General features: G+C 34.6%; 1 protein-coding gene across 4 annotated transcripts in view; it reads right to left on the reverse strand.

Moving 5' to 3' along the window:
- The window catches only part of ZNF654 (zinc finger protein 654), a 93,066-nt gene that overhangs the window by 13,958 nt on the left and 53,408 nt on the right, over window positions 1-25,700 (reverse strand). For 2 of the 4 annotated variants that reach the window (XM_079922276.1, XM_079922275.1), the window contains exons 3-6: window positions 19,965-20,046; window positions 4,669-4,804; window positions 1,774-1,976; window positions 1,026-1,165 (exon numbers count right to left, since the gene is read on the reverse strand). In XM_079922276.1, coding sequence (XP_079778402.1) covers window positions 1,026-1,165; window positions 1,774-1,976; window positions 4,669-4,804; window positions 19,965-20,046 — 561 coding nt within the window. Of the gene's footprint in view, window positions 1-1,025; window positions 1,166-1,773; window positions 1,977-4,668; window positions 4,805-19,964; window positions 20,047-25,700 lie in introns of those variants that run through there. The other 2 variants (XM_079922278.1, XM_079922277.1) reach the window with 2 other exon arrangements.

The raw sequence follows: 25,700 nt of genomic DNA on the forward strand, positions 1-25,700 counted from the left end.
CATACTCTTACCATACGTTCCAGCAATCGTGCTCCTTGGTATTTACCCAAAGGAGGTGAAAATTTATGTCCACACATAAACCTGCACACAGATGTTTATAGCAGCTTTATTCATAACTGCCAAATCTTGGAGGCAACCAAGATGTCCTTTAGTAGATGATGGATAAATAAACTGTGGTACATCCAGGCAATGGAATATTATTCAGCACTAAAAAGAAATGAGCTATCAAGCTATGAAAAGACGCAGAGGAACCTTAAATGCATATTACTAAGTGAAAAAGGCCAATCTGAAAAGGCTACATGCTGTATGATTCCAACTATATGATATTTTGGAAAAGGCAGAACTATGGAGATAGTAAAAAAAAAAAAAAAAAAAAAAAAAAAATCAGTTGTTTCCAGAGGTGGTGGCAGGGGTGGGACGGAGAGATGAATAGGCAGAGCACAGAGGATTTTTAGGGCATACTCTGTATGATATTATAGTGATGGATATATGTCACTATATATTTGTCCAAACCCATAGAAAATTAACACCAAGAGTGAACCCTAAAGGTAAACTGTGGACTCTGGGTAATTGTGTCAATGTAGGTTCATTCTTAGTAAAAAATGTACCATTTGGTGAGTGATCTTGATAATGGGGGAGGAAATGCCTTTGTGGGGGCAGGGAATATATAGGGAATGCCTGTACCTCCCTCTCAATTTTGTTGTAAAACTTAAAACTGCTCCGAAAAATGAACTCTTAAAAAAATTTAAAAATAACACTCTAAATTTAATTTAAAACATAACTATTTTATTGTAACACATTCCTTAAATATCAACACTATCAATTACTGGTACATGATCATTTTCTTTTTTAATCCTTACGATAGGTCTTACAACCTATCGTTTTTTGCACAATAAATGTGGGGGAAAAAGTGGCTTAACATTTTCACATAACTTTAAAAAAATATATAAAGTGCAAATTCTGCTAACCAATTCTCCTTCTGTACCCCATCTCACCATTTCAATTTCTATATTAGGAACACTTACCAGATACAGTACATATCCCCATTCTGGAGCTGTGGAATAAGAAAGGATTCACAGAGTTGCAAGGCTAACATAGTCTTGCCTTCTTTTTCAGTGTTACAGATGATATCAATTCCACTCTTACAATCAGTTTTCAGTAAATGCTATAAGAGAAAAAGGAAAACCAGTTTGTATCATTAAAAATATCTAGAAAGATAGGTGTAATAAATGTTTAAATTAAGCATTCAGAAGAAATTAGATTTCTAGTTTTCTTCTACAAAGACAATGATGAATTGTACAGAGATATTTTCATGTTTTCATAGTTTCACTATATAGAACCTACAGTTTACAATGACTACTTTTAATCTCAATGTCCACAGCTTGTCGGTATGTAGGGTCCATATTCGAAAAAGGTTCTTTCATCTTAAAAAAAAAAACCAAAATAACAAACATATGCATTTAATTTCTTACGATTTTATTTAAAATGCAAAATCATAATGCTTCTCGGTTTTTATTTAACCTCTGTCACACCAGAAGCTCACTCAACATGAATAATGCTTATCAACAAAAATTTTAATTTCATCATTTGTTAATATCAGACTCTAATTCAATATGAGCTTAAAGAATGGTGCCAAAGGGAACATCTAGATAATGTAATTTTAAAACCTTTGATATTACTGTAAAAGGAATTTAACAAGAATGGGCTACTTTTTTTTTTTTTTTTTTTGGTAAGGTTAAAATGGTAATAGGCAAACATAATCTCAAACAATACCTCCCGGAATAGGTGATCTTCTACAGGTGACATAAACAGACATGTGAAGAGTGCTTGATGGAAGTACAAGTCTTTACTGATTTCTGGGTGATTTATACAACATTTAATGAGAGCCATTGCTTCAGGTATGCGTTCACAAGCAATTAGATATCTGGCACGTAGTTCAAAGAATAGTGGATTTTCAGAACTTAAATATTTGTTCACTATATTAAAAAGAAAACAGACTCTTATTACTCTCATGAAAAGACTGTCTCAAACTTTGTTCTTTGACACCTTAGCGCTAACATGTGGTATCTAATTAAATCAACTATTTAATTAAATAGTATTTTTCTTATTAGGAGTTTATTTGTGAAAGGAATGTTCAGTTAAATGATTGGAAAAATGGAAGTAAGAGACACCAAAACTGTGTCCAAGAAATATTTGCTGATTCTTTCTCAGTCTAAAAAGTAAGCAAAATTTAAGAAACAAAACAAAAAAAGAAATATTCTTTTTTTGTGTTCACTAATGTTAAAATATGTTTCAAATTTCTTTCTAGTCTAAGATTACATACTTTATCTTCTTACTGACCAGTATTTTCATTCCTATAAGATTAAAAGGCTAAATTGTAATTTGTCATTAAACCATATTAATTCAGATTAATTATAGAGAAATGTAATCTGAATTAATGAAAAAGTTCAATCATAAAAGAAATATATTTTATTACTTTCAAACAAAAAAATTAAGTTACAAGTAGTGCCAAACAGGACTGCTTATTAATGTATGCCCATGTGTCACTAAGGATAATTACTAATTAATACTTGCTTTTACACAATTTTAAAATATATAAAAGCCTTTATCTATAAAAGTTCATTTAGACCTAACAACAACCTCATGACAGGTATAATATTAATACTTGTTTTACAGATCACAAAACTGAGTCTCAGAGAGGTCAAATGACTTGCCCAAGGACAAAGAATTAATTAAATAAGTGGCAGAGCAGGAACTGGAACCCATATTTCATGATTTCAAATCCAAAAATCTTTTAATTAGTTATATATGTTTAATCAGTAGTTTCTGAAATGCCTATGAATAATGTTTTATTTGGGCTTCAACATTTGCCTTGCAATTCTGTTTACACTATAAGCTAAGCAGACAATGATTTTGTATAGTTGATGCAAAGATAAACTTCAGACTGATCTTTACCCTGATGATCACCAACTAGAGTACAGTCATCTACATTAATGAGGTTCTAGAGCAGCTTTTCCCAAAGTGAGGTATGCTAGTGTAAGTATAAAAGGAATATATATGAAAGGACTATATACATATTATAAATTGTATATATTGAGGCCATCAGCCCTCACACCAACAAGCAACAGGTTTGTTCTAGCTCCTACTGAAAGGAGCCGAAAAGCTACCCTAAAACCCCAAACTCTCCTCCCCTGTTCTCATTCCCTATGATTCTGTCTTTGCCTAGCTCCTGTCCCCTCTGGCCACATTCTCCAGTTTCCTCAGAGATTCCTTCAAGGCTGTCACCCTTGCCTTCCCTATATTTGATGGTTCATACTTTTCCTCAATGAGCCGACTCTTCCTCCTCTGATCTAACTACTGCCTCCCTCTTCAGTTTTTTTCTTTTCTTTTTATTCCTTTCCAAGACCCTCACATCAAGTGCTACTCTCCTTTGTATCCTTTATATTTATACCACACCATTGTCACATATACCTTAGCTCTTTCCTTCTAGTCTTGTCCTACCTCCCATCTCATTCCACCACTGCTTCTCCTGGTCTTATCTCTTTTTTCATCTTCTCTAACATCTCTTCTAGTCCTCTACACTTGTATCTGGGGTCAGCTTGCTCTTAAGCCCTAGAATCATAGCCCCTTCTCCATTCAGTTCTAATCACAACCCACCCCACTCCTTTACCTGGGACAAATGGAAAGATCCTAACCTGCACAGGCAATTGGTGGTGTGAAACGTCTTCTCACCAGACCAATATCTGAATGGTTCCAGGTGGCAGGTCTTGTCTTTCCCTTTGGCCATGTTATAATTGCACTCCATAGGCTCTCTCCATGCTCTCAAATGTGTCCACACTTTTGTGCTTATTCACTACTGCTGAGCTTACATTCTATGTTTTGGTGACCCAAATGTTCTGGGGCTCAGGAATAATATGGCAAATGTTTTTTTAAAAAGAATTAACTAGAAATAGTTGACAGAGCTTCCTGCCTTCAAAAGCAGATTTTGGCTCACAGGAACCACTGTGTATCTAGGTTGGAGAGGAAGTGATGTCCAAAAGGTATGCAGGTGGTAAGGGGATGAAACAAAACTTAACTTCTGTTAATGAATGAAGTTTGGGAAATACTGCTTTAGAGTATTTGGAATCGAAATTTACTTATTAGTCACTCATTCAGTTATGCATTCATCATGTGGTCATTCATTCAGTAAACAAATATTTATACTGAGCACTGGCTAGGTGTAGGATATATGGTAGTGTACATCAAAACAAAAGCTGAAGGAGTTCCATCCTTCACAGAGTTTCCTGTATAAGGGAGATTCCATGTGCTTAAGGAGGGTGTTTTTTTGTTTGTTTGTTTGTTTTAAAGGGTGTTCCTACTTAAATAGATTTTAAAAAACATAACTGAAGTGAAAACAAACTCTGTAAAAAGCATGGGGATACTAAATATGTTAACACTCTGAATTCCCATTTTAATAGGAAATTACTAGAAATAATTGTACCTAATCTTATGTCAAGTCACTCTTGGGCTGGGTTAATGTAACAAATTAGACACACTTCATGTGAAAATACATTACTCTTATTCAGTATTATAAAATAAAGAAAAATCACTATTACTGCTCTAGTTAGAAAATGAAATTGTATTTGCTTCTCACAAATGTTGGTTTAGAGTTTGAGTCTCCTGAAGTACCTATCTCCTGAGATGCTGGCTGGGCTTTTAGAACAGCTTGCAACACTGGATCTTCCCATGGGCCACCATCTCTAATGATTCGAGTCACCAGTTCCAGATTCACATTTCCATATCTGCGGAGGTGATTCTGGCATTCCTAGGAGAGAAAAATCATTTTGGCTTTGTGAATTTAAAGGGGTTAAAAACTAAACTTGATCATCATTGTCAATAAAATGACTGATGGTCAGTGAGGCAGCTGTTAAACTACAGAAGAGAAAGGGTTGCTTTAGTAACCTAATTAGGGTGTCAAAACCCCATTAGTACACAAATAGGCTTTAATGCCAAAGGTTACACAGTTTGTACATAATTGGACTTAGAAAATCCCATTATAACAGGGATGAAGTGTAACCTAAGGGAAAAACATATGGGATGCATCATTTCTAGGAAAAGAACCAGGCTGCAAAACCTAATGGAAAAACTTACAGGATGCATCATTCCTAGGAAAAGAACCAGGTTGCAAAAATGTAAAACGTGTACGTTCAGTTATGTGAGAGTTCATAAAGTCTCTGTTAACAATGGCAGGCCTAACAATAAGAAGGTAATAGAGAGGTCCCTGTCCAATGCAGATTCTGGTTGGCAGGTAGGTACAGGTCTCTGTCACTGATCCCAAATGTAGAATCTTAGGTGTAGCAGAAGGCTGGAAGATGGAAATTCTATTCCACTTTGTTGTGTAAGTAGATTTATAGTCTTGGGATGAGAAATGACAGGCTGAAGGAATGAATCCAGGCTATAATATGAAGACTTTGCATTAGGCTTAAGATAAAGATACTATTGATAAGTTGGGCATTAACTGATAATTTGTCTATGCATTTTGGAGGACTTTTTTAAAAAAGATATTTGAAATGTTTTTAGAGAATCTGGTATCTCAGACTTGTGATTAGAATACGAAATATGTAACAAGTTTGTGAACAATGTTTAATATTTAGGAGAACTTGGTTTACTGAATTTATAGATTTATTAGACTTAGATTTACAAGATTTAATCATTTGATTATGATGCTTTGATTCATTATATACTTTGTTAGGTATTTTTTTAAATGTTTCATGGAATTTAATTTGATAATTTAAAAAGATTAACTGAAGGCCTAGTGAAGGTATGGATAGATTTATTTTTTAATGCATAAATTGAGCTTAAGGCCTTAAGAAAAAACTAGATATTGAAATTGGCAATGCTAAAAACTGGAATAAACTGCACATCAATTAAAATACAAGCAACTGTCAGAATTTCTTTCTGTGCTAAAAAAATCCCTCAGACATGAAAAACTTAGTAACAGTTATAAAGCGAAGCTTCAGGATAAAACCATTTATATTTACAAATTTTATTTATCAGATGAATCATTAGGCTACATATTCAAAGTGGCAGTGAACACTGTGCTTTTAGTAAATTGTCATGCTCTTTCATCGTTTCAACTTTCCAAAGTGATATCTATATGCCACTTTTCATTGTTAAAATACATGAAAGAGGTTTTGTTTTATAAGAGAACAAGGCAGTAGAAGGAATCAAGTTTCAAGATGAAGAATCATTCAAAGAAGCCAAAGGATCATTAAGTCAAAACATGAAAGTAAGTATCTTCTAAAAGTTACTTAGGGAATTCCCAAATTAAAATGAGCAAGCAAGCAAACAAAAACCCTATAACCAAATGGGCAAGTTACTTAACCTCTCTGCTCCTTCAGTTAACTCCTCTATAAAACGGATACTAAAAACACCTACTTCATAGGATTGTTGTGAGGATTAAATAATACACAGTATTGAAAAGTGCTTAGGACAATGCATAAGTACTTAATGTTAGATTTTTTTTTTCTATTTTTTAAGATTCTGAATAAATATTTCATTTTAGGACACCCAACTGCCTTAGCATAAAATTAATTTCTACATTTCCATGTGTCAGCATATTATAGCACTCATAAAAATATGGTATAAAGTTATTGATCAGCCATGATTTTTTAACACATGGAACATAGTAATGATCTGTGGCAATGACTTCATGGTTAAAAATAATCATCGATTTCAAACCTCAAGGTAAACAAACTCCTAAATTACTCTAGACATACATATTGCTGCCCATACAAATTAAACTACCGTAAGCTGGCTTTTGGTCCAGGCAAAGCATAAGAAATAAGGTGAGCTGGATGCCAGCCCATGAATCACTGATTAGGCTTTAGCTCTGCTGCTGAGCTCTTGGACAATCTTTCTTTCTAGCTGTGTTAGGATAGGTGAGGCACCAATCATACAGCCATTAGTGCTGTGGGACCCAGAACTGGACTTGGGCCTAAAGTCAAGATATGGTGAAATAGGTCTATTGCTGATTTCTTAAACTTGGCTGAAAATAAGAAACACTTGGAGGTCCTGTTAAAAAATGATTCCCAGACCCCAATTCAAACCTACTGAATCAAGGTTTCTAGGAGAAAACCCTGATAATCTGTATATTTAACAATCCCTACCCCACAGTCAACTCTGGCATACTTTTTGATTGTATTGGGTTCGCCAAAAAGTTCCTTCGGTTTTAAAGTAAAAATAAGACAAATTTTTCATTTTCACCAAGAACTTTATTTACCATTTTGTTCCACTACCTTCTGCCATTTTTCAGGCAACTTCATAATTCCATCTTGCCAAAACTTTTTATCTTTTTGAGCAAAGAACTGTTCCAGGTGCCTTTTATAGTCTTCCATGGAATTGAAATTTTTTCCATTAAGAGAATTTTGTAAAGACCGAAATAAATGGAAATCCGAAGGTGCAATGCCTGGTGAATACATCGGATGAATCAGAACTTCCCAGCCACTGTAACAGTTTTTGCCTGGTCATCAAAGAAACATGCAGTCTTGCATTAACCTGATGGAAGATTATGTGTTTCTGTTGACTTTCTGGATGCTTTCTGTCGAGTGCTGCTTTCAGTTGGTCTAACTGGTAGCAGTACTTGTTGGAATTAATCGTTTGGTTTTCCAGAAGGCGCTCATAATAGAAGACTCCCTTCCAATCCCACCATATACACAACATCACCTTCTTTGGATGAAGACCGGCCTTTGGTTTGGTTGGTGCTGGTTCATTTCACTTGCCCCACAATCTCTTCCGTTCCACATTATTGTATAGTATCCGCTTTTCATCGCCCGTCACAATTTGTTTTAAAAACAGAACATTTTAATTATGTTTAAGTAGAGAATTGTATGTTGAAATACGGTCAAGAAGGGTTTTTTTGCTTAACTTATGTGGAACCCAAACATCAAAGCGATGAACATAACCAAGCTGGTGCAAATGATCTTCAACACTTGATTTGGATATTTTGAGTATGTCGGCTATCTCCCACGTGGTATAACGTTGATTGTTTTCAATTAATGTCTCAATTTGATCGCTATCAACTTCAACTGGCCTACCTGACCACGGAGCATCATCCAGCGAGAAACTGCCAGCACAAAACTTCACAAACTACTTTTGACACATTTGATCAGTCACAGCACCTTCTCCATATACTGCACAAATTTTTTTTCACGTTTCAGTTGCATTTTTACCTCTCTTGAAATAATACAGCATAATATGCCAAAAATGTTGCTTTTTTCTTCCATCTTCAATATTAAAATGGCTATACAGAAATTCACCAATTTTGATAAGTTTTTTTTTTTAACACACGATGATATGAGAGCTGTCAGAATACAATCTAACAAAATTGTTCCAAATGAAGTTAAAGACAACTAAGCACTACTAGCTACTAGAGCCATCTTACAGAAAAAACTGAATGAACTTTTTGGCAAACCCAATCCCTCCTACATTTGGAGTGCACTTTCATAAATGTTTATACTGTAAATTATATACCTGTACTCCTACCAATCCTTCTATTAAAGATTAGTAAATTAGCTTAAATTCATCTTTCTAATATAAAAATTATAAATGAAAGTTTTGTTTTTTGTGTGCGTGCACTCGTTAAGTGCACCATATTTTGGAGGCCACTTCTATGGGGAAATAACTCTGGATAGGAAATAGAGATGAAAGAAAGATTTCACTTTTGTCTACTTAAAAAGACACAGGATGAAAGAAAAGTTTCTAAGTATCTTCTGGCTTATTTTTCCTTAAATAGTATGGTGGCTTTTTTGGATGATATTCAATTTAAAAGCCTCCCAAGTGAAAAGGAAACACTTAAATCACTACAGAATTTACAACTTATCTTTTCTAGAGTATATTCATATTGTGTTTTTTTAGAATGTTTACTTAATTAAATTTGGACCTGTGTATTAACCTCATCCTTTATTTACCCACTGCACTGTGCTAAATACAATTTCCTCAGAAACTTACATTCAATCTTGTGTTTTTGCCAAAGGCAGAGAGAAAACATAACTACCTCACTCTTCTTTTAGAATCCATTTAGTTCCAGAAGATGTTTCTTCCCTGCACCTGCTGCCACTTTAGAGTTGGCCACCACAACATGTCTGTGAAGCTGCAGGTCAGTGTTCTGGACATCACACAAACTTGATCTTAACCCTTTCGCTTATCATAGGATAAAGGTTCTTAATGCCCCGACTTCATATTTAAGGACCTCTGGATTTACGTACCTACTCACTCACCTATTATTGCACATCATGACTCCTTTTCTCCATCCTGGTCTCTTCCATGTCTCCCAAACTTATCTTGTCCTTTCTTGCCTATGCCTTTTCTCGTATCATTCTCTTTCTCTTACAACTTTTGGTGAACCTATCTAAATCCTTTCTTAACTATTTTTCCACAGAGAAGCCTCCACTAGCCACCTCAATCCATAATAATTCTTTCTCCTGCAGTACTGAAAATCTGTACCACTCCACTCTTCTGGTACTCATAATATAGGAGGAAGGCCTTGCATTACTAATTAGGTGTTGCCATCTTACTTCCTAGGTAGTTAAAAGCTTCTTCAAACAGTCAGAAAAGGAAAGGTATATCAGAGAAGACGTATTTGCAATAATAAATAACTTTTTAAATCAAAATAGGAATTTATAGAAATCTGTGTAAGTAGAAGCACTATGGAATATCTGTCTTATTTTGAATGAAATGCAGATTCCAGAAGAAAAGTATAAAATACCACATGTCAAATTCATTCATAAGCAAGCTACTGCAGTAAATCAAAGCAAAAATACAAAAGGTATTCAATGTGGTTAATTTATAAAAACAAAGCCTTAAAATACAGTAAAATCTTTATAATACTTTGAAATGAGAATGCTCATGATATCTTTTATTATTATATTTTCATCGATTATCTTATGGCAAAGCACTTTAAAAGTGGTAAAATTCAAAGATGTTATGCAGTTTTCATTTACAAAAAGACAGTTCTCACAAATTTGCTGTTCATTTCTGTGATAAGTTCCTAAGAAGTATTTACCTATGTTTTTGAAAACATAAACATTCTGAGTTTGCTCATATAAAGAGAATAGTATACAGTGAAAAAGTTACTGCTTTGTAAAAGAAAGTTCTTAAGGAGAAAATCATTTAAAATGGATGTTTGGACGTATTTACATCATTACGTGATTGTTGTTGCCCAAAATCGGTATCACCTATAATGCTTGTATCTATGCCATTAAAAAACTTAAACTAGAATTTTCTGTTTAAAACAATCCTTCAATAAGAACCTGCTGTATAAAAAAAAATAAATAAAATTCTAAAAAAAAAATTCTTCATTTGGAGCATTTAAATGAGTTATTTTGTTTAAAAAATGGTTGCTATTCAAGAAAACAATGATTGATTTCAGAAACAATAGAAATTCAGCAGTCAAATTGCAACAAAAAATTGCAAATTTGCAAAAAGTTGCAAAATTGCAAATTTTTTATTAAAAAAATTATAAATTTGGTGGAAGGCATTTAAAACTGAGTATCAACGTTTAGAAAAAAAAATTTTTCCATTTGGATCTACCAAAGGTATCTTTTTCACCTACAACAACTATTAAAACCAAGTATCAAAGCAAACTGAACTTAAAAAATCAGACTTTGAAGTACTTTGAATTTTTTAGTACTGTTAAAAATTTTTCAAAAATAAAAGCACATTCAGTCATACTGATGTCATTAAAGTCTCACACTGTTAAAATATTTTACTATGTATTTTTGTGTTTTATAATGTATTATAGTATTAGTGCACGTACATAAATAACAAATATACATATATTGGGGATATGTGCTCAAACTTAAAAAAAAAATCTCAATGAGTATTATATCAGAAGTCTGGGGATTCTTAGTTTTAGGTATTATTTGTTTTTATGTTTGTGTTTGGAATTAAATATAAAACTCATCTGCTTCTATTGATCCTAATGTCATGGCAGTTTTCTTCAACATCTCCTGATCTGCTTCTTCCTTGCCATTTCTATAATTTGCACTCTAGTTGATGCCTTCATCTGCTATCATTCAGGTAACCAAACTAAAGTTTCTTCTTCTTCCCTCTCCCGGATAAGGTGGTCTTGAAAAGGCTTTAAAATGTTAAGACCATGCAGCATTTAAGATGGTAGTATAAATAAAAACGTTTCTTTAAACCTATTCTTTTGACATATACATTATTGCAAACACATGGTTACATCATTTCATATAATAGATTAGGGAATACTGGAAAGAATGCTGGGTTGAGAACAGGATTTAGGCCCTTTTTCTGCTTCTATAAACCTCAACTCCACTGGAGCTTAATTTTCTGATCTATAAAATAAGGGATTATTGGATTAAATAATTTCTAAAGTGACTCTCAGTCTTAAAATTATAAAAATGCATTAATGCACATAAATTACACATATTTGATTTTTTAAAATAACTAGAATCACGTACTTAGTGAACTATTTAAGATACTTCTTTTGGGGCTTTTGAAAAAAACAAATATTAAAATATGAGTAACTGTCTCCTGTAATAAACCTGATTGCATTATTATATTTAAAAAATTTTAGGTAACAATGTAAATGTTACTTAAATTAGCAATCAGTTTTTTTCTGAAGCGGAAGCCAATCATAAATACAGTAAAACTATCAACTGAGAGTATAATCAAATTTCAAAATTAATTGGTGGTTGCCATGCTAATAAAAGCACAACCGTGCCCTACTATCAATATTTTTAAATAAGTAATGAGATATTATGGCCAACAGAGAAGTGCTATTGTTACAGTTCTAGCCTCTAAGATAGACCCTGAAGCAGAATTAAAGTATATGCAAGATTTATTTGAGCACAGTTTCCTACACAGAGAGCTAAATGTAAAATATAACTCAGCAGAAAGAGTACTGGAGTCAGTCAAGAGAACAGGTCACAATACGGGCTATGCTACAAATTGAACAAGTTACTTAAGCGTCAGTAAACATTGTTGAATGAATGAATTAATGAATCTCTCTGGTCTTTGGTTTCATCATTTATTAAAAAATTAGATTGGACTTAATATCCTCTACAGTTCTTTACAGCTAAATTTTCTATGAGCTAATATTTTATCTGGGAAAATATAAACTACTTCAAGCACTAATATGTTGATAATTCTAATTATTATGTATTAAAGACACTCTACAGAATCAGCTTTCAGTGAATAATGAGTGCCTCAGTGATCCTGATATGCTTTTAGAACTAATTTCAAAGTTAAGTCCTATCACTGACTTTAAAGGCACGTATATGTCTGCTCCTGACAACACAGATTGCAAGATACTCAGGATATTAAGATCTTCATTTGTGTTGGATACTATGGTGTGAATAACTATCAATGTTCATCTCTTTTGAGATGACTGCTCTTCCATATGCCCAGGTATACCCGCCTTTCCTGAGATATGCAACTTACTGATGTTGACAGCCCTATCTTTTGGAGGCTTGCTCTTGGTCCCTTGAGCTTAACTATCTCAAGTTTATTTATTATATATTTTATGCTTGAAATAATTCTGGGTCTTTTATCTCTTCAAAGTGACTGTAGAACTTCAACAGTTGAACCAAAGTAAAGTGTTTCCTACTCAAACAGATTATTAAAAAAAACACAGAGAAAGTGAAAACATTTCTGAGGCGGTGATATATAAGAATTATTAACCATGAGTAATAATTTCAAGATAAATGCCAGAGGAAAAATATCAAAGCTTTTACCCATTTCAACACAAGATTTATCTAAGGAATACAATCTTTACAAAATGATTTCAGAATCTGAAACTTTAATTTTAACATCAATCCCTCTTACTCCCAGTGCTAAATATGTGGCACACTTGTCAAACATGTTTCTTTCATAGATAGTGAAATCTTTTCTCTTATACTTTTCTCACAATTAAACATACTTTAGTTTCTCTTTTTTCCTACACATCGTCAAAGTATAATCTACAAGTAAACATTTGATGGTTTCATCCCATGAATACATTTATTGATGTCTCCCCCATCTTATTGTACACAGTGGTAACCAATGGACCATGAAGTAAACAGCTTCAGACAATACACCTCATTGTTTCTTATTTTTTAAGAGTTCAGCAAGGATAATACATCTCTAAATAGAACTTTTTTTTTAAGTAAGAAATGGCTAGACATCAGATGGAAATGTCTATGGACTTATTTATCCTTCCTTTGTACTGGCAGACATACCAGTCCCCCTTAGGGGACTTAGACTACTAAGTGTTGGAAACAAAGGGATGAAAGTTAGTCTTTGCCCACCAAATCTAGTTATGTCGTAGTTGGAGAGACTATCAAACCACAGACAGAATATAGATTAGTGCTTTGTAACAGTGGAAAAACTTAGGTGGGGCAAGTCATATGCAGTCAAGATGGAGTTGTGCAGAGACAGGAGAGCTTCTATTCAAGCAGAAAATATGGGAACACAATTTTGAAACTGTTTCTCACTTATGTCTTGTTCTTAAGCTGATATGGTTATATTTAAAAACCTTTTAACCAGCAATACAAAGGTGGTTTTGAATACCAAGATGAGGAATTTTGGTATTCAAAACCGCCAAATTAAGTATTTGGGAAATTTCTTCCAAGTAGCCTAGGGAGGAGGGGACATGATCCCAGTTTTGAGAAGGTTTCAGTGGAATGTTAATAGTTCTAAACTTATTCCTATTAGCTACAAATAATAAAATCTGGGAGATGTGCTGGTCTTATGACCACGATGAATATATACTCTAACTTCTCAGGGGAGATCAACACTTGCCCCAGTGCAACAGGGTGGGCATAACGATCTATTGTGGCTGGTTGTTTTACTGCTGATTATTTTTTGCTCCTTTTTTTTTTTTTTTTTTTTTTTTGCTGTACGCGGGCCTCTCACTGTTGTGGCCTCTCCCGTTGCGGAGCACAGGCTCCGGACGCGCAGGCTCAGCGGCCATGGCTCACGGGCCCAGCCACTCCGCAGCATGTGGGATCTTCCCAGACCGGGGCATGAACCCATGCCCCCTGCATTGGCAGGCAGACTCTCAACCACTGCGCCACCAGGGAAGCCCCTATTTTTTGCTCCTTTTAAGATGCTATTGCAGTAAGATAGCCTTGGGCCTCTTCCTGTTTGGAAGTTTATGTCCCCTACCTCACCTCCTCCCATCTCCTTCCTCTACTCCCCCAAGGAAGATCAAGCAGATTTAAAAATAGGGTGAAGTCCCAGGAAAAAAAGCTTAAGGAAGGCCAACTTCTAGTCTAAACAAAAAAGATCTTTGTGATTTATACACTGACCCCAAAGGATGGGGATAGAGTTTTCTCTGAGATAAAGGTAGGCTCATTAAAACATTTGTAGAGCTCTAGCAGTAACGCTTTTAATTACTGGTTGGCATTTTGTTGACTACTCCAGGGTCTCTGTTTTTTTTCCCCTAAATTAAACAAGTGAACAAAAATCTTTATAACATCTATTTTTCTCTTGATTAATAAAAATTATACATGTTCTTGGATTAAAAAGAAACAAATTAGGAAGATACATATATAGACCCATGAAACTAAACATTATTGTGCATCATCAGTACTTGGATATTCCAAAGATATTTAAAACTCTTACATCTAGAATGGAACTTATCTTCTTTCTATATCCTCCTCTTCCTGCTAGGATCACTGCTCACTTAGTGAATAGCACTACCCTATGTGGTTACTTCAGCTTAGATGCCCAAGAATATACTTGATACTCCCTATCTTCCTTACCTCCATCCAATCAATAACATAATCTGAGATTTTAGTTCCTGATTACTGTGTGTGTGCTTTTATTTAAAACTTGTATTTTCTTTTCTTGGAATCATTTCTGATATTAATAGGATTTTCATAATAACGATATTAACAATAGTGTGCTAATTTTTACTTGTTTCTTCAGGTCAGTCCTGTTTTTTTTCTGTAACAACTCTGTGTAAATTCTTTGTTTTGATCACTTCTAAATCAGCTGGCATACTTCTTTTATTTGTTTTCCTGATAAAAGATGTAGCTGGTTTGTTCTCCAAGTATTTGGACTATTTATTTCTGTTGCCTTCTCTCATAGACTATAGGGCCTGGCAGCTGTATTATTAAATAATATTTTTCCCTTTAAAAACTCCAGACATTATTTATTTATTCTGGCATTTGTTACAATGAAGAAGTTCACTGCAGACCTGATTTTATTCTTTCCTTTGTGAGAATCCTGTTTGTTCTACAGGAGTCCTGCATCTTTCTTTATCTTGAAAACTGAAATAAGATACAGCTGTATGTAATTATGAATTGAAAATTAATTTTTAAAAATTATTTCCTTCACTGATTTGGATTTTCCTGGAGCTAATCTGCTGTTGATCGCCTTCACTACACTTTTAGTTTAGTAGTTTCATCTCCATACAATATTTTACTTCCATACATTCCTGAGGTTGTCCCTTCTTTACAATTTCACTTCCAGTTTCATGGAAGATACCATAGACTCAACCACAGCAAGAACATAACTGATCCTTGTTTTAAAAACTGTCTTATCTTACCATGTAACTGATGGTAACTGGTGTTAGTCTCTTTATTCATCTTTACCTAGAGTACTTAGAACAGAGAGCTCTTTTACTAATGGGTAAACAGGTTTCTGTCAAATCCTTCAAGCCCAAACAGAGAAGGTAAAAGTTTATAAGTTTGATTTGTTAGATGAATGGCCCATGAGGCAGTAAATTATGAGGAAGCTACAGTGGGAGACAAAACTTTACAAAACTTTCTGACCTCTGGGTATTGGGGCAGGCTGCATTTAGTTTGGGTCATACAGTCATTCTCTCAGTGGAAGGAATGCTCTCATGCAGAGCCATACATCCCATTCTTAATGTAGGTATAACACGATTCCTGTTCTGTTGGTTCTGCTGCACACCTAGTGCATTTTGAAGAAGCACCAACAAGAATGAGATTGGTCACATACCAAATGCCCCACCACCTGCTACTTCCTCCAGCCCCTATTGTTACAAGCTGGTAGGGGGAGTGGCGTATTACTGGATAGCACTGGAGGGTCTTTCTTTTATCGCTCTCTCTCATTTCCCTATTTAATCACATTCAGTTAATTGACTGTTAATAAGTCCTCATCCTAGTTAACAGAATTTACAAGGAAGTTTTTCCAAATTTTATATTATTTTTGTCATTTCATTAGGAATCTGAAATATTTAATTAAATTAATGGATTTTGGAGTGTATGAATTCAATCACGAGCCTATGGAAAGCTCACCAATGAACAGATTAAAAATAATAATGAGGTAGGGGCATCATATAAGAAATGTGTCATCTTCTTGTGTTGAGGTAAAGAAAAGTTACTGGAAGCCAAGTGCCAAGTAAGCAAGGGTCTTAGAAGCCAGCATAGATCTTGCTCAACTTACAATGGGGTTAAGTCCCAATAAACCACCGTAAGTTGAAAATATAAGTCGAAAATGCATTTAATACACCTAACCTCCCAAACATCATAGCTTAGCCACGCCTACCTTAAAAATGCTCAGAACACTTACATTACAGTTGGGCAACGTCATCTACCACAAAGCCTATTTTATAATAAAATGTTGAACATCTCATGTAATTTATTGATTATACTGAAAACGAAACAGAATGGTTGTCTGGGTACAGAACGGTTGTAAGTGTATTGGTTGTTTACTCTTGTGATGGCATGGCTAACTGGGAGCTACGGGGAGCTGCTGCTTGCTGCAGCTGCCCAGCATATGAGACAGTATCATGTGGCATATCACTAGCCTGGGAAAAGATCAAAATTTGAAGTACAGTTTCTACTGAATGGTATGCTTTCACACCATTGTAGAGTTGAAAAATTGTAAGTTGAACCATCGTTAAGTTGGGGACTATCTGTATATGGAACATCTGGCTCTAAGAATGAAGTTTCCTCTTGGAATAAAGCATTGGAAAAATATAGTCAGTGCATAAGAAAAATTAATAATTTCTACTTGAACAACTCAAGGTTTAGGAAATCTGAAATTCATGGAGAACAGAATAAGCTTAAGAGGTAGGTTTTGATCTCACTGTGAAAAACAGAAATCCGAACAGTATGACTTCAGAGTTCACACATTTCACCAGACAGGTTACAGGCCTGCCTTAGGCCTTAAGCCTGATCATTTTTCTAAGAACCACGCCAAACCGATGAACCTATATACAGCAAGTACGATCATTATCCCCATTTTACAAATGATAAAACTGACACAGAAATTATGTAACTTGCCCAAGATGACAGAGTGGCAAGCTGGGATACTCACAGTTGGAAAATGGGAGGGGAGTAGGTGGGGGAACAGATAAGCGATTAACTCAAACCCAGCAAAGAATGTTAGACCCTTGCTAACCCAAAGAGTGATCAGGGAACGGCACCATCAGCATCACCTCAGAGCAGGTTAGAGATGCAGACTCTCAGGCCTCACCCCAGAACTACTGAGTCATAACTTGGACTTTAACAAGATACCCAGGTGATCTTTATGTACATTAAAGTATTAGCAGCACTGTGTTTGTCCTACTTCTTGTAGAGGAGAAAGAGCATGATCTTAAGCTGTATGAAAGATGGATAGAAATGTACCACTTGGGAACTAGGGCTTGCACTAGTAGAAAGTATTAAAAAATTCAAAAGGTGACATTGAGATTGTCACTGGGTTATCAAAGGTCAGTCAAAAGCCTGGAGAATTCACAAAACTTAGCAAATGTGAGGTTTTAGAAGAGTATACATGATGGACTACGTGTTGGCCTTTCCTGGGTCGCTTAGGGCACATGTCTGGGAAGCACCAGCAGCAAAGCACCAGCAGCAGCAGTTCAGTTAGAAAATGGAAGACTATTCTCCAGATAAAGCTAAGATGGGAAGAGAAGGTAAAATCTCTCCAAGGAGGCAGGAGTTAGAGGCCCAAGAAAATTCAGAGTAGGAAGAAAGAACAGCAACAAAAGTAGTGGAGATGCAGAGATTAAAAACAAACAGGAGAAGGGGTGGGCTTTAGAATTTGAGTAGGAGATAGAAAACAATACAAAACCATGAACTCTCCCTTGAGGGATTAATTATTTTGATAACTGAATGGAAACCCTGTTCACAAGAAAAAAAGAAAAAGGATATATCCCTTCACAAATGCTATGATTTCACACATTTAAAACAGAAGTCAAGTATTGTCTCTCATCTACTCTAAAAACACTTCAGTAGTTCCCACTAAAGTCATCTGTCACTTTCTAAAATACTCTTACTTTACAAAGGTTTGACTTCTTGTCTTTGTGTCTCTACACCAGAATTCAACTGCACAGTAGTAGGGGCTCTTTTGTTTTTGCTTATTTTGGTTTTTCCAGAGCTTAGCGCCTAGCACACAATGGGGACTAAATAAATATTTGCTGAAGTAAAAGTTCAAGAATAGATTGCCAAGAACACAAGTGTCAAAGGAAAAATGGAATGGAAAATTAAGAAGTTTTAAATACTTGAATATAGACTCTAATTAGAATGCAGGCTCCATGAGAACAGGTATTTTTACCACTTGCTGAATGTAAGGATGGATAAAGTAGAAAGTTCAATATAATGTACCTAATTTCACTGATTCTAAGATACATTTTTTCATATTTTTATAACTCTGAAATCAGATTATGTTTTACATTCAATGCTATCTTTGAATCCATGTCAGCCTGGTAATGGTCATGATGTAGTTGTCATTCAGCATGCACGGACATTCAGAGACAATATGAAAACTTGCAAAAGGGTATATTGGTGACGCAGAATAAAATCCAGGAGACTAGCAGAGCACTCTCTTAACTCTTCGATATCAGATGGTATAGGAAGGGTATAGGGTAATTAATCTAATTTAACACTACCCCTGAAGCAGGAGTCAAAAGTTGATTAAACAGAACTTATTATAAAGCCAGCTTAAGCTTTTAAAAGCCCAGTACCAGTGACTTTGAGTTCTTTTATTAATTATTTTAGGAAATGCTGCATCACCAACACTTTTGATGCCACTGAAGACAAAATGGTGTAGAAAAATAGACACTGATGACTGGAAAGGAAAAGCAATTCTAGAGTAAGCTTCTGAATGTGAAGAAGTTTTAGATATACCTTAGCCAATTAAGTTTGCTTATAGTTTTCCTATTTTATGTATGTACCAGAGTGATCACTCATAAAAATCTGTTTTAATTCAGTCTAAAAGTTCTTTAAATAAACATGAAATAAAAATTCTAGGTGAGAGAAAGCACTGCATGACTTTCTGTTACTCTGATGACTTCCTTCCTCAAGGTAGATTGCAATACGTTGTCTGAACAACTATACCTCTAGGGGGAGCTCAAAGTACATCTTTCTTTATTCCACCCCAAAAAAGGGCAATGAGACTGCCAAGGACCCATCAGTGAGCCACGGTACTACGTATTGCTTCCCAACAAAATGGTAAAAACATCAAATGTTCTTTTATCTACAGGTGAGGTCTTAGATCTTTTGTCATTCCCTTCTGGATTTACTCTTCACTCATAGAGCATGTGCAAAAAAAAAAAAAAAAAAAAAAATCTGTCTCCTATCTTGGGAAGGCTATTAAGAAAACAAATGACAAAATCAGGAGACAACCAAAGGAAAAAGTGGCATGGGACAAACAGCCTGCTTCTAGTCTAGGCAAAAAGAGTCCTTTTTCCAGGCTGAGTTCTACATGGGGCTTTGGAACAAAAGCCTTTAGCAATAAAAAGCAAGTATATGTCCAAGATGCGCTTGGGAATCTATAAGGGTGGTGGCAGCAGGCTCTAGTCTAGCAAATGTGGAATTAGAATCCTCTGTATGAATTGCTTAGAAGTACAGCTAAAGATTAATTTTAAGAACTTTCTTTTTTGCCAACATAACAGAATCTTAAGCACTGCCACCTTAGTAAATATAAAAGCTTATAATCAATATACTATTTTTAGGTGGGGAATAAAGGCCTGTTTTAAATGTAGACAAAATGTAGACAAAATGTTTTACCTGGAATGATCCAAGAATATCCTTTAAGGGCTCTTCATAAAACTCATCTCTTCCAAAGAACAGCAGCAACTCAAAGAAACTCCTGGAAAGAATAAGTGAATGATAACTTTCATTGCTTCTCTGAATTTTTGCCCCAATTTAAAAGTCTCAAGAGATACCAGTTATATAATATCAGATATTTAGTTTTAAAATAGTTGGCTTTGAAAAATTATATTGATCATTTAGGATTCATGTTATGTTTTCAGTAAAATTATAATAAAAAGGAATACACTGAAATTCTATACCTATAGAATGAACAATTACATTACTTATGTCTACCAGTGTTCACAGTGGGGGAAAAAATGCAATGGTATACCAGGTGGCAAAAATGTGGCTATACATATAACAATGATTCAAAATGGGCACATAGTCCAGCTTCACCCCAATACAATGGACCCCAGAGAAAACTCAAAATCTGATTGTTTTTCAAAGAGATACAAGGGGTGGTAAAATTGACCCAAAAATATAAGAGGCACAATGAAAAGTCTCAGCCAACATTTATATTATAGCAATATCACCAATTTTATACCTAATACATGACACATGGTCCTCAAACCCTAGGCTTACCTTGATTATCCCATTTATGATAAGTTGTCCAAACTCTGTGGTTCCTCCTTTTTAAATAAATTATTTGGAAAATACTGTTACTAAGTACTTTATGTGCCTTTAACAATTCATGAGTTCACACAGGCAGAAATATAACTTATTTCCTAATCATGAGCAAGGAAAACTATTAAAAATTATTTAGTAATCCTAAAGTATCACAATGACGAATCCCTGAAAAATTTTAAATTTTATTAACCTAGAAGACTCAACTAGGAATACCTGAAGTCGTATTTTTTTAAACACTTGTGGCGCCTTTTTTTGAGGCATAATTGACACACAACAATATATTGGTGTCAGCTGTACAACATAATGATTCAACATTTGTATATATTGTGAAATGATCACAGTAAGTCTAGTTAACATCCATCACCATACATAGTTGCAATTTTTTTCTTGTGATGAGAAATTTTAAGATTTTTTCTCTTAGCAATTTTCAAATATGCAACATAGTATTATTAACTATAGTCACCATGCTGTGTATTATTAATACATCTCCATGATTTATTTATTTTATAACTGGAAGTCTGTACCTTTTGTCTCGCTTCGTGCATTCTGCCTACTCCCCACCCCCCACCTCTGGCAACCACTAATCTGCTCTCTGTATCTATGAGCTTGGTATTTTGGGGGTTCTTGGGGTTTTTTTGTCTTAAAATTCAACATATAGGTGAGCTCATACAGTATTTGTCTTTATCTGACTTATTTCACTTAGCATAATGCCCTTAAGGTTCATCCACGCTGTCACAAATGGCAATACTGCATTTTTTTAATGGCTAAATAATGTTTGTGTATATATACCACATCTTCTTTATCCACTAATCCACTGATGGACACACTTAGGTTGTTTCCACATCTCAGCTCTTGTAAATAATGCTGCAATAAACATGGGGTGCATATGTCTTTTTGAGTTAGTGTTTTCATTTTCTTTGGATAAATACTGAAGTGGAATTGCTGGATCATATGATAGTTCCAATTTTAATTTTTTGAGGAAACTCCAGACTGTCTGCACCAATTTACATTCCCACTAACAGTGTACAAAGGTTCCCTTTTCTCTGCATCCATGCCAACATGTATTATTTCTTGTCTTTTTACTTTTTGCCTTTAATCAAAGCAAATCACTAATAAAGACAACTTTTAAAATACAAATGCAAATGTAGAATATAACTGAGAATTTTAAAATTATATAAAAGACCTAGGTATTACACAATAATTACAAAGACCCTTCTAAACACAGTATAGTAACCATACTCCATAAACTGATATATTTATAAATTTGACTACTTAAAATTTTTAAATGTCAACAGAACAAAACCACATAAAAGCAGTCAAAAGTAAAATAATACACTGAGAATCTTTGCTGATTTCCTTAATTAAAAAGCTTATATAAGTAATTTTTGTTTTAAAAAAAACCAGTTAACAACCTGTAGAAAACTGGGAGAGAAGACCACAGAAAAGAAACGCAAGTGGATTTTTTTTCAAATATGAAAAGATTCTCTATAATTAAATAAGTGAAATTATAAAGATGAAATGTCATCTCTCCTATCTTATTTACAAAAATAAAAATGTTGATATATCCCATGATGGCTCTGAAGTACAGAAATAGGCTCTGCTATCTAGTTGGAGGGATGGTAAGTGGTACTACTTTTAAAGGCAACATAGTAATAGTCAACAAAATTTTAAACGCACACATACCACTAGACTTACCATTTCCATTTATAAGAATTTAATCCTCCAAATAATACACACATAAGTTCAAAGACACACATATATATGGATATGCATCCACAGATGGTTTGTAGCAGTAAAACAATGGAAACATACTAAATGTCTACCACAAGGGACTGGTTAAATTATAATATACCCATGAAGTGAAATATAATACAAATATTAATGAGAATATTATTGAGAATATATTTACATCTATATGAATAGATAAGGGGAAAATTCCAGCATATATTGTTAAACAAAGATGGAGAAATCTATTCATTACATTATCACTGGTGTAAAGGAAGGGAGAGAGTAGAAGGCACATGTACACCAATGCATATTGCCAGACTACTAGAGGGATATGCAACAAACTGGTAAAAACAGTTGCCTTTACATAGGGGAAAAAGAAACTAGGGGTCAGGGATGAAAAGGAGAATTATTTTTCATTATCAACCGTTATGTATTTATTTTACCATCAATAAGTAAGTATAAAATAGCACCATCAATGTACTTCTGGAATCTTCTCCATCCCTATTAATAAAGCATTAATTCACATCTATCTCATCTTTAAACTTCTAATAGACCCTATCTCCTGTCTTGCTATTCCACACTTACCTAAAATCCATGTTCAACATGGCTGCCATTGTTATCTTCCTAAAACACAGAATGATCTACTTACAGACTTAACACTTGCTGTGTAGATTTTACCATCTAAAGCAAAGACCTTCAGCTGACACATTTGTTTATACAGATCAAATATTTTTAAAAAATATTTTAGTTTCCAATATTTAAAAACTGTGGTATTTCAGATTAAATGTAGATTTCTCTGAGCTCTTGATAAAGAGGAACCCCTGTAACACAGGGCTTGCATCTCTCCATAGCAAAATAAGCTGAGCAGCTACTGCCTTTAGTCAGGGCATGGACCTCTCTTCCAATTTGTCAGTCTCCATCCATCTCCCATTTCCCCAGCACACTGCCTACTTGACTTATTTATTACTTATATTCCCATTCTATTTTATTTAGGTATTTGAGATCACTGATGAAGAGGAGGAAATTCAGATTCCTTATTTTGACATAAGAACCTTTATGTCTGATCCAAAACTACTTTTACACACAGATATTACTAAATTCCATGCTCAAATTGCAGCAAACTTTCCTACATTGCCTAAAACTCCTGTGTGCTTAAAGGTGTTTAGATCTGTTGCTTCCTCAAGACCTATTTATACGATTCCACCTAGGAACTTAGTCTAAAAACTCCCTTGCTTCTCTCCAGACTAATACATAGGTGATTCTTCTGTACTATCATAGTACTGTACTTTGCATGTATCACTATTATAACATGTTGAAACAAGGAGGTGTTAACTTTGTACTAGGTAGAATGGGGTAGAAATTGCATCATTACATTGAGTAGATAGTACTGACTGGTAGACCACTTAATTCTATTGAAGGAGGAAGAGATACAAAGGTTTTTAGTAGAAATAAAATATGCTATGGCAGTAAATTTAGAGATGAATGTGCAGATTAATATGACCTTGTAGATAATCTAAATATGCAGAATTATGTCTGTATTATGTGAACATGAAAGGGGAGCCAACATTACAGGAGATCTGTATATGCCTCACTATCAGCTACCTCAATAACAAGGCCCAAGTCCATTATAATGACATTAAAATGAGAAAAACTATATGCAAAATAAGTAGAGTAAATAATGATAAAACAATATGGTCTAGCTAACTCTGCCTGAGGGTAAGATTCAGGAAAGTCAACAAGTATTTACATAGTAGTGAAATCACTAAGGGAAAAACCTAGAGTATATGTAGAAGTAGAAACTTCTTGTCTCAGACCTGTTGAATTTCCTATTGCCTAGTGTAAAGGATCAACTAAGTGTTTAGAGATCAAATTGTCTAGCCCTCAAGGAGGCAAACTCTACAAGATGCAGAGTAAATGAGTCCACAATAGAACAAGGTAGGACTCCAAAATATACATAGCAGTCTAGAGCAGGAAGGCCTGTTGTTGTATAATACATGAGATAAGAATAGTTAGCCATATTTAAACTGTTAAAAAACAAAGACGGGCTTTCCTGGTGGCGCAGTGGTTGAGAGTCCGCCTGCTGATGCAGGGGACACGGGTTCATGCCCCGGTCCGGGAAGATCCCACATGCCGCAGAGCGGCTGGGCCCGTGAGCCATGGCCGCTGAGCCCGCGCATCCGGAGCCTGTGCTCCGCAATGGGAGAGGCCACAACAGTGAGAGGCCCGCGTACCACAAAAAAAAAAAAAAAGACAAAAACAAACACCCCCCCCCCCCCCGCAAAACAAAACAAAAAACCCAAGAGAATAATATTTCCTAACAGGTAAAAATTACATGAAATTTAAATATTACTGTCAATAAGTACATTATTATTCAAACAGAACCACACCCATATATTTACATATTGACTATGGTTGCTTTCATACTAGATAATAGAACTGAGTAGTGGCCACAGAGACCTTATGAGTTAAGCCTAAAAATACTTGCTATCTGGCCCTTTACTCACCCATGGTCTACAGCCACACTGGGTTTCAATCTCAGCACCACCATCTCCTTGATATGTGACCCTGGGCAAGTCACTTAATATCTCTGTGCCTCGGTTTCTTTATTTATAAAACAGGAACAATAACTGTAGCTACCTCTTGTAAAGCACTTAAAACAATCCCTGGAGGTGCTATAGGTGCATGCTAATAATAATATAGTACTACTACTTCTATTATTAACATTGCCATCAAAGTTTCCTTCAACAATCTAAGAAGAAACCTGAGGTCTTCACAGATTTGTTCTTCACAGCTCTGCATATGTCAATTTTGTTGATATGTAAGACACCAATTTTTCCTCACTTAAATTACGAAGATTTTTTAAGATATCTAACTAAATTCATCAAAATGTTTCTTTCCAAAAATTTATTATTGTATAATGTTATATTGGTTTTTAATGTTGAATATGTTTCATATAGTGTTTAATGTTTGTGTAATAAAATATTTAGTATAATGCTTAATATGTCATAGTCTGTACATTAACCAATTATAATTAATATTAGTCCAAATTATGGGTTACCTACAGTTCATTCACCTAAATTGAAATAATTACTCAAAATAGAAATACCTAGGTAAAATGATTTATATAAAAACATAAATTATTTGCAGTGGGACAAGTATATTATAGATGGTATGCCCTTTGAATTTAAAAAAGTATACCTTTTACCATCATTTTTATTTGACTTTCATCAATCAGTATATTCCTATTAGCTATGTAAGTTTAAATAACTAGAATATCACTAAAGTCTCCATTTATGAAACAAACTATATTCTATCCTTGGGTTGCTTGGAATTCAGACAATATATTACAAGTGTTTA

Source organism: Stenella coeruleoalba (assembly GCF_951394435.1).
Source record: "Stenella coeruleoalba genome assembly, chromosome: 5".
Classification (NCBI taxonomy): domain Eukaryota; kingdom Metazoa; phylum Chordata; class Mammalia; order Artiodactyla; family Delphinidae; genus Stenella; species Stenella coeruleoalba.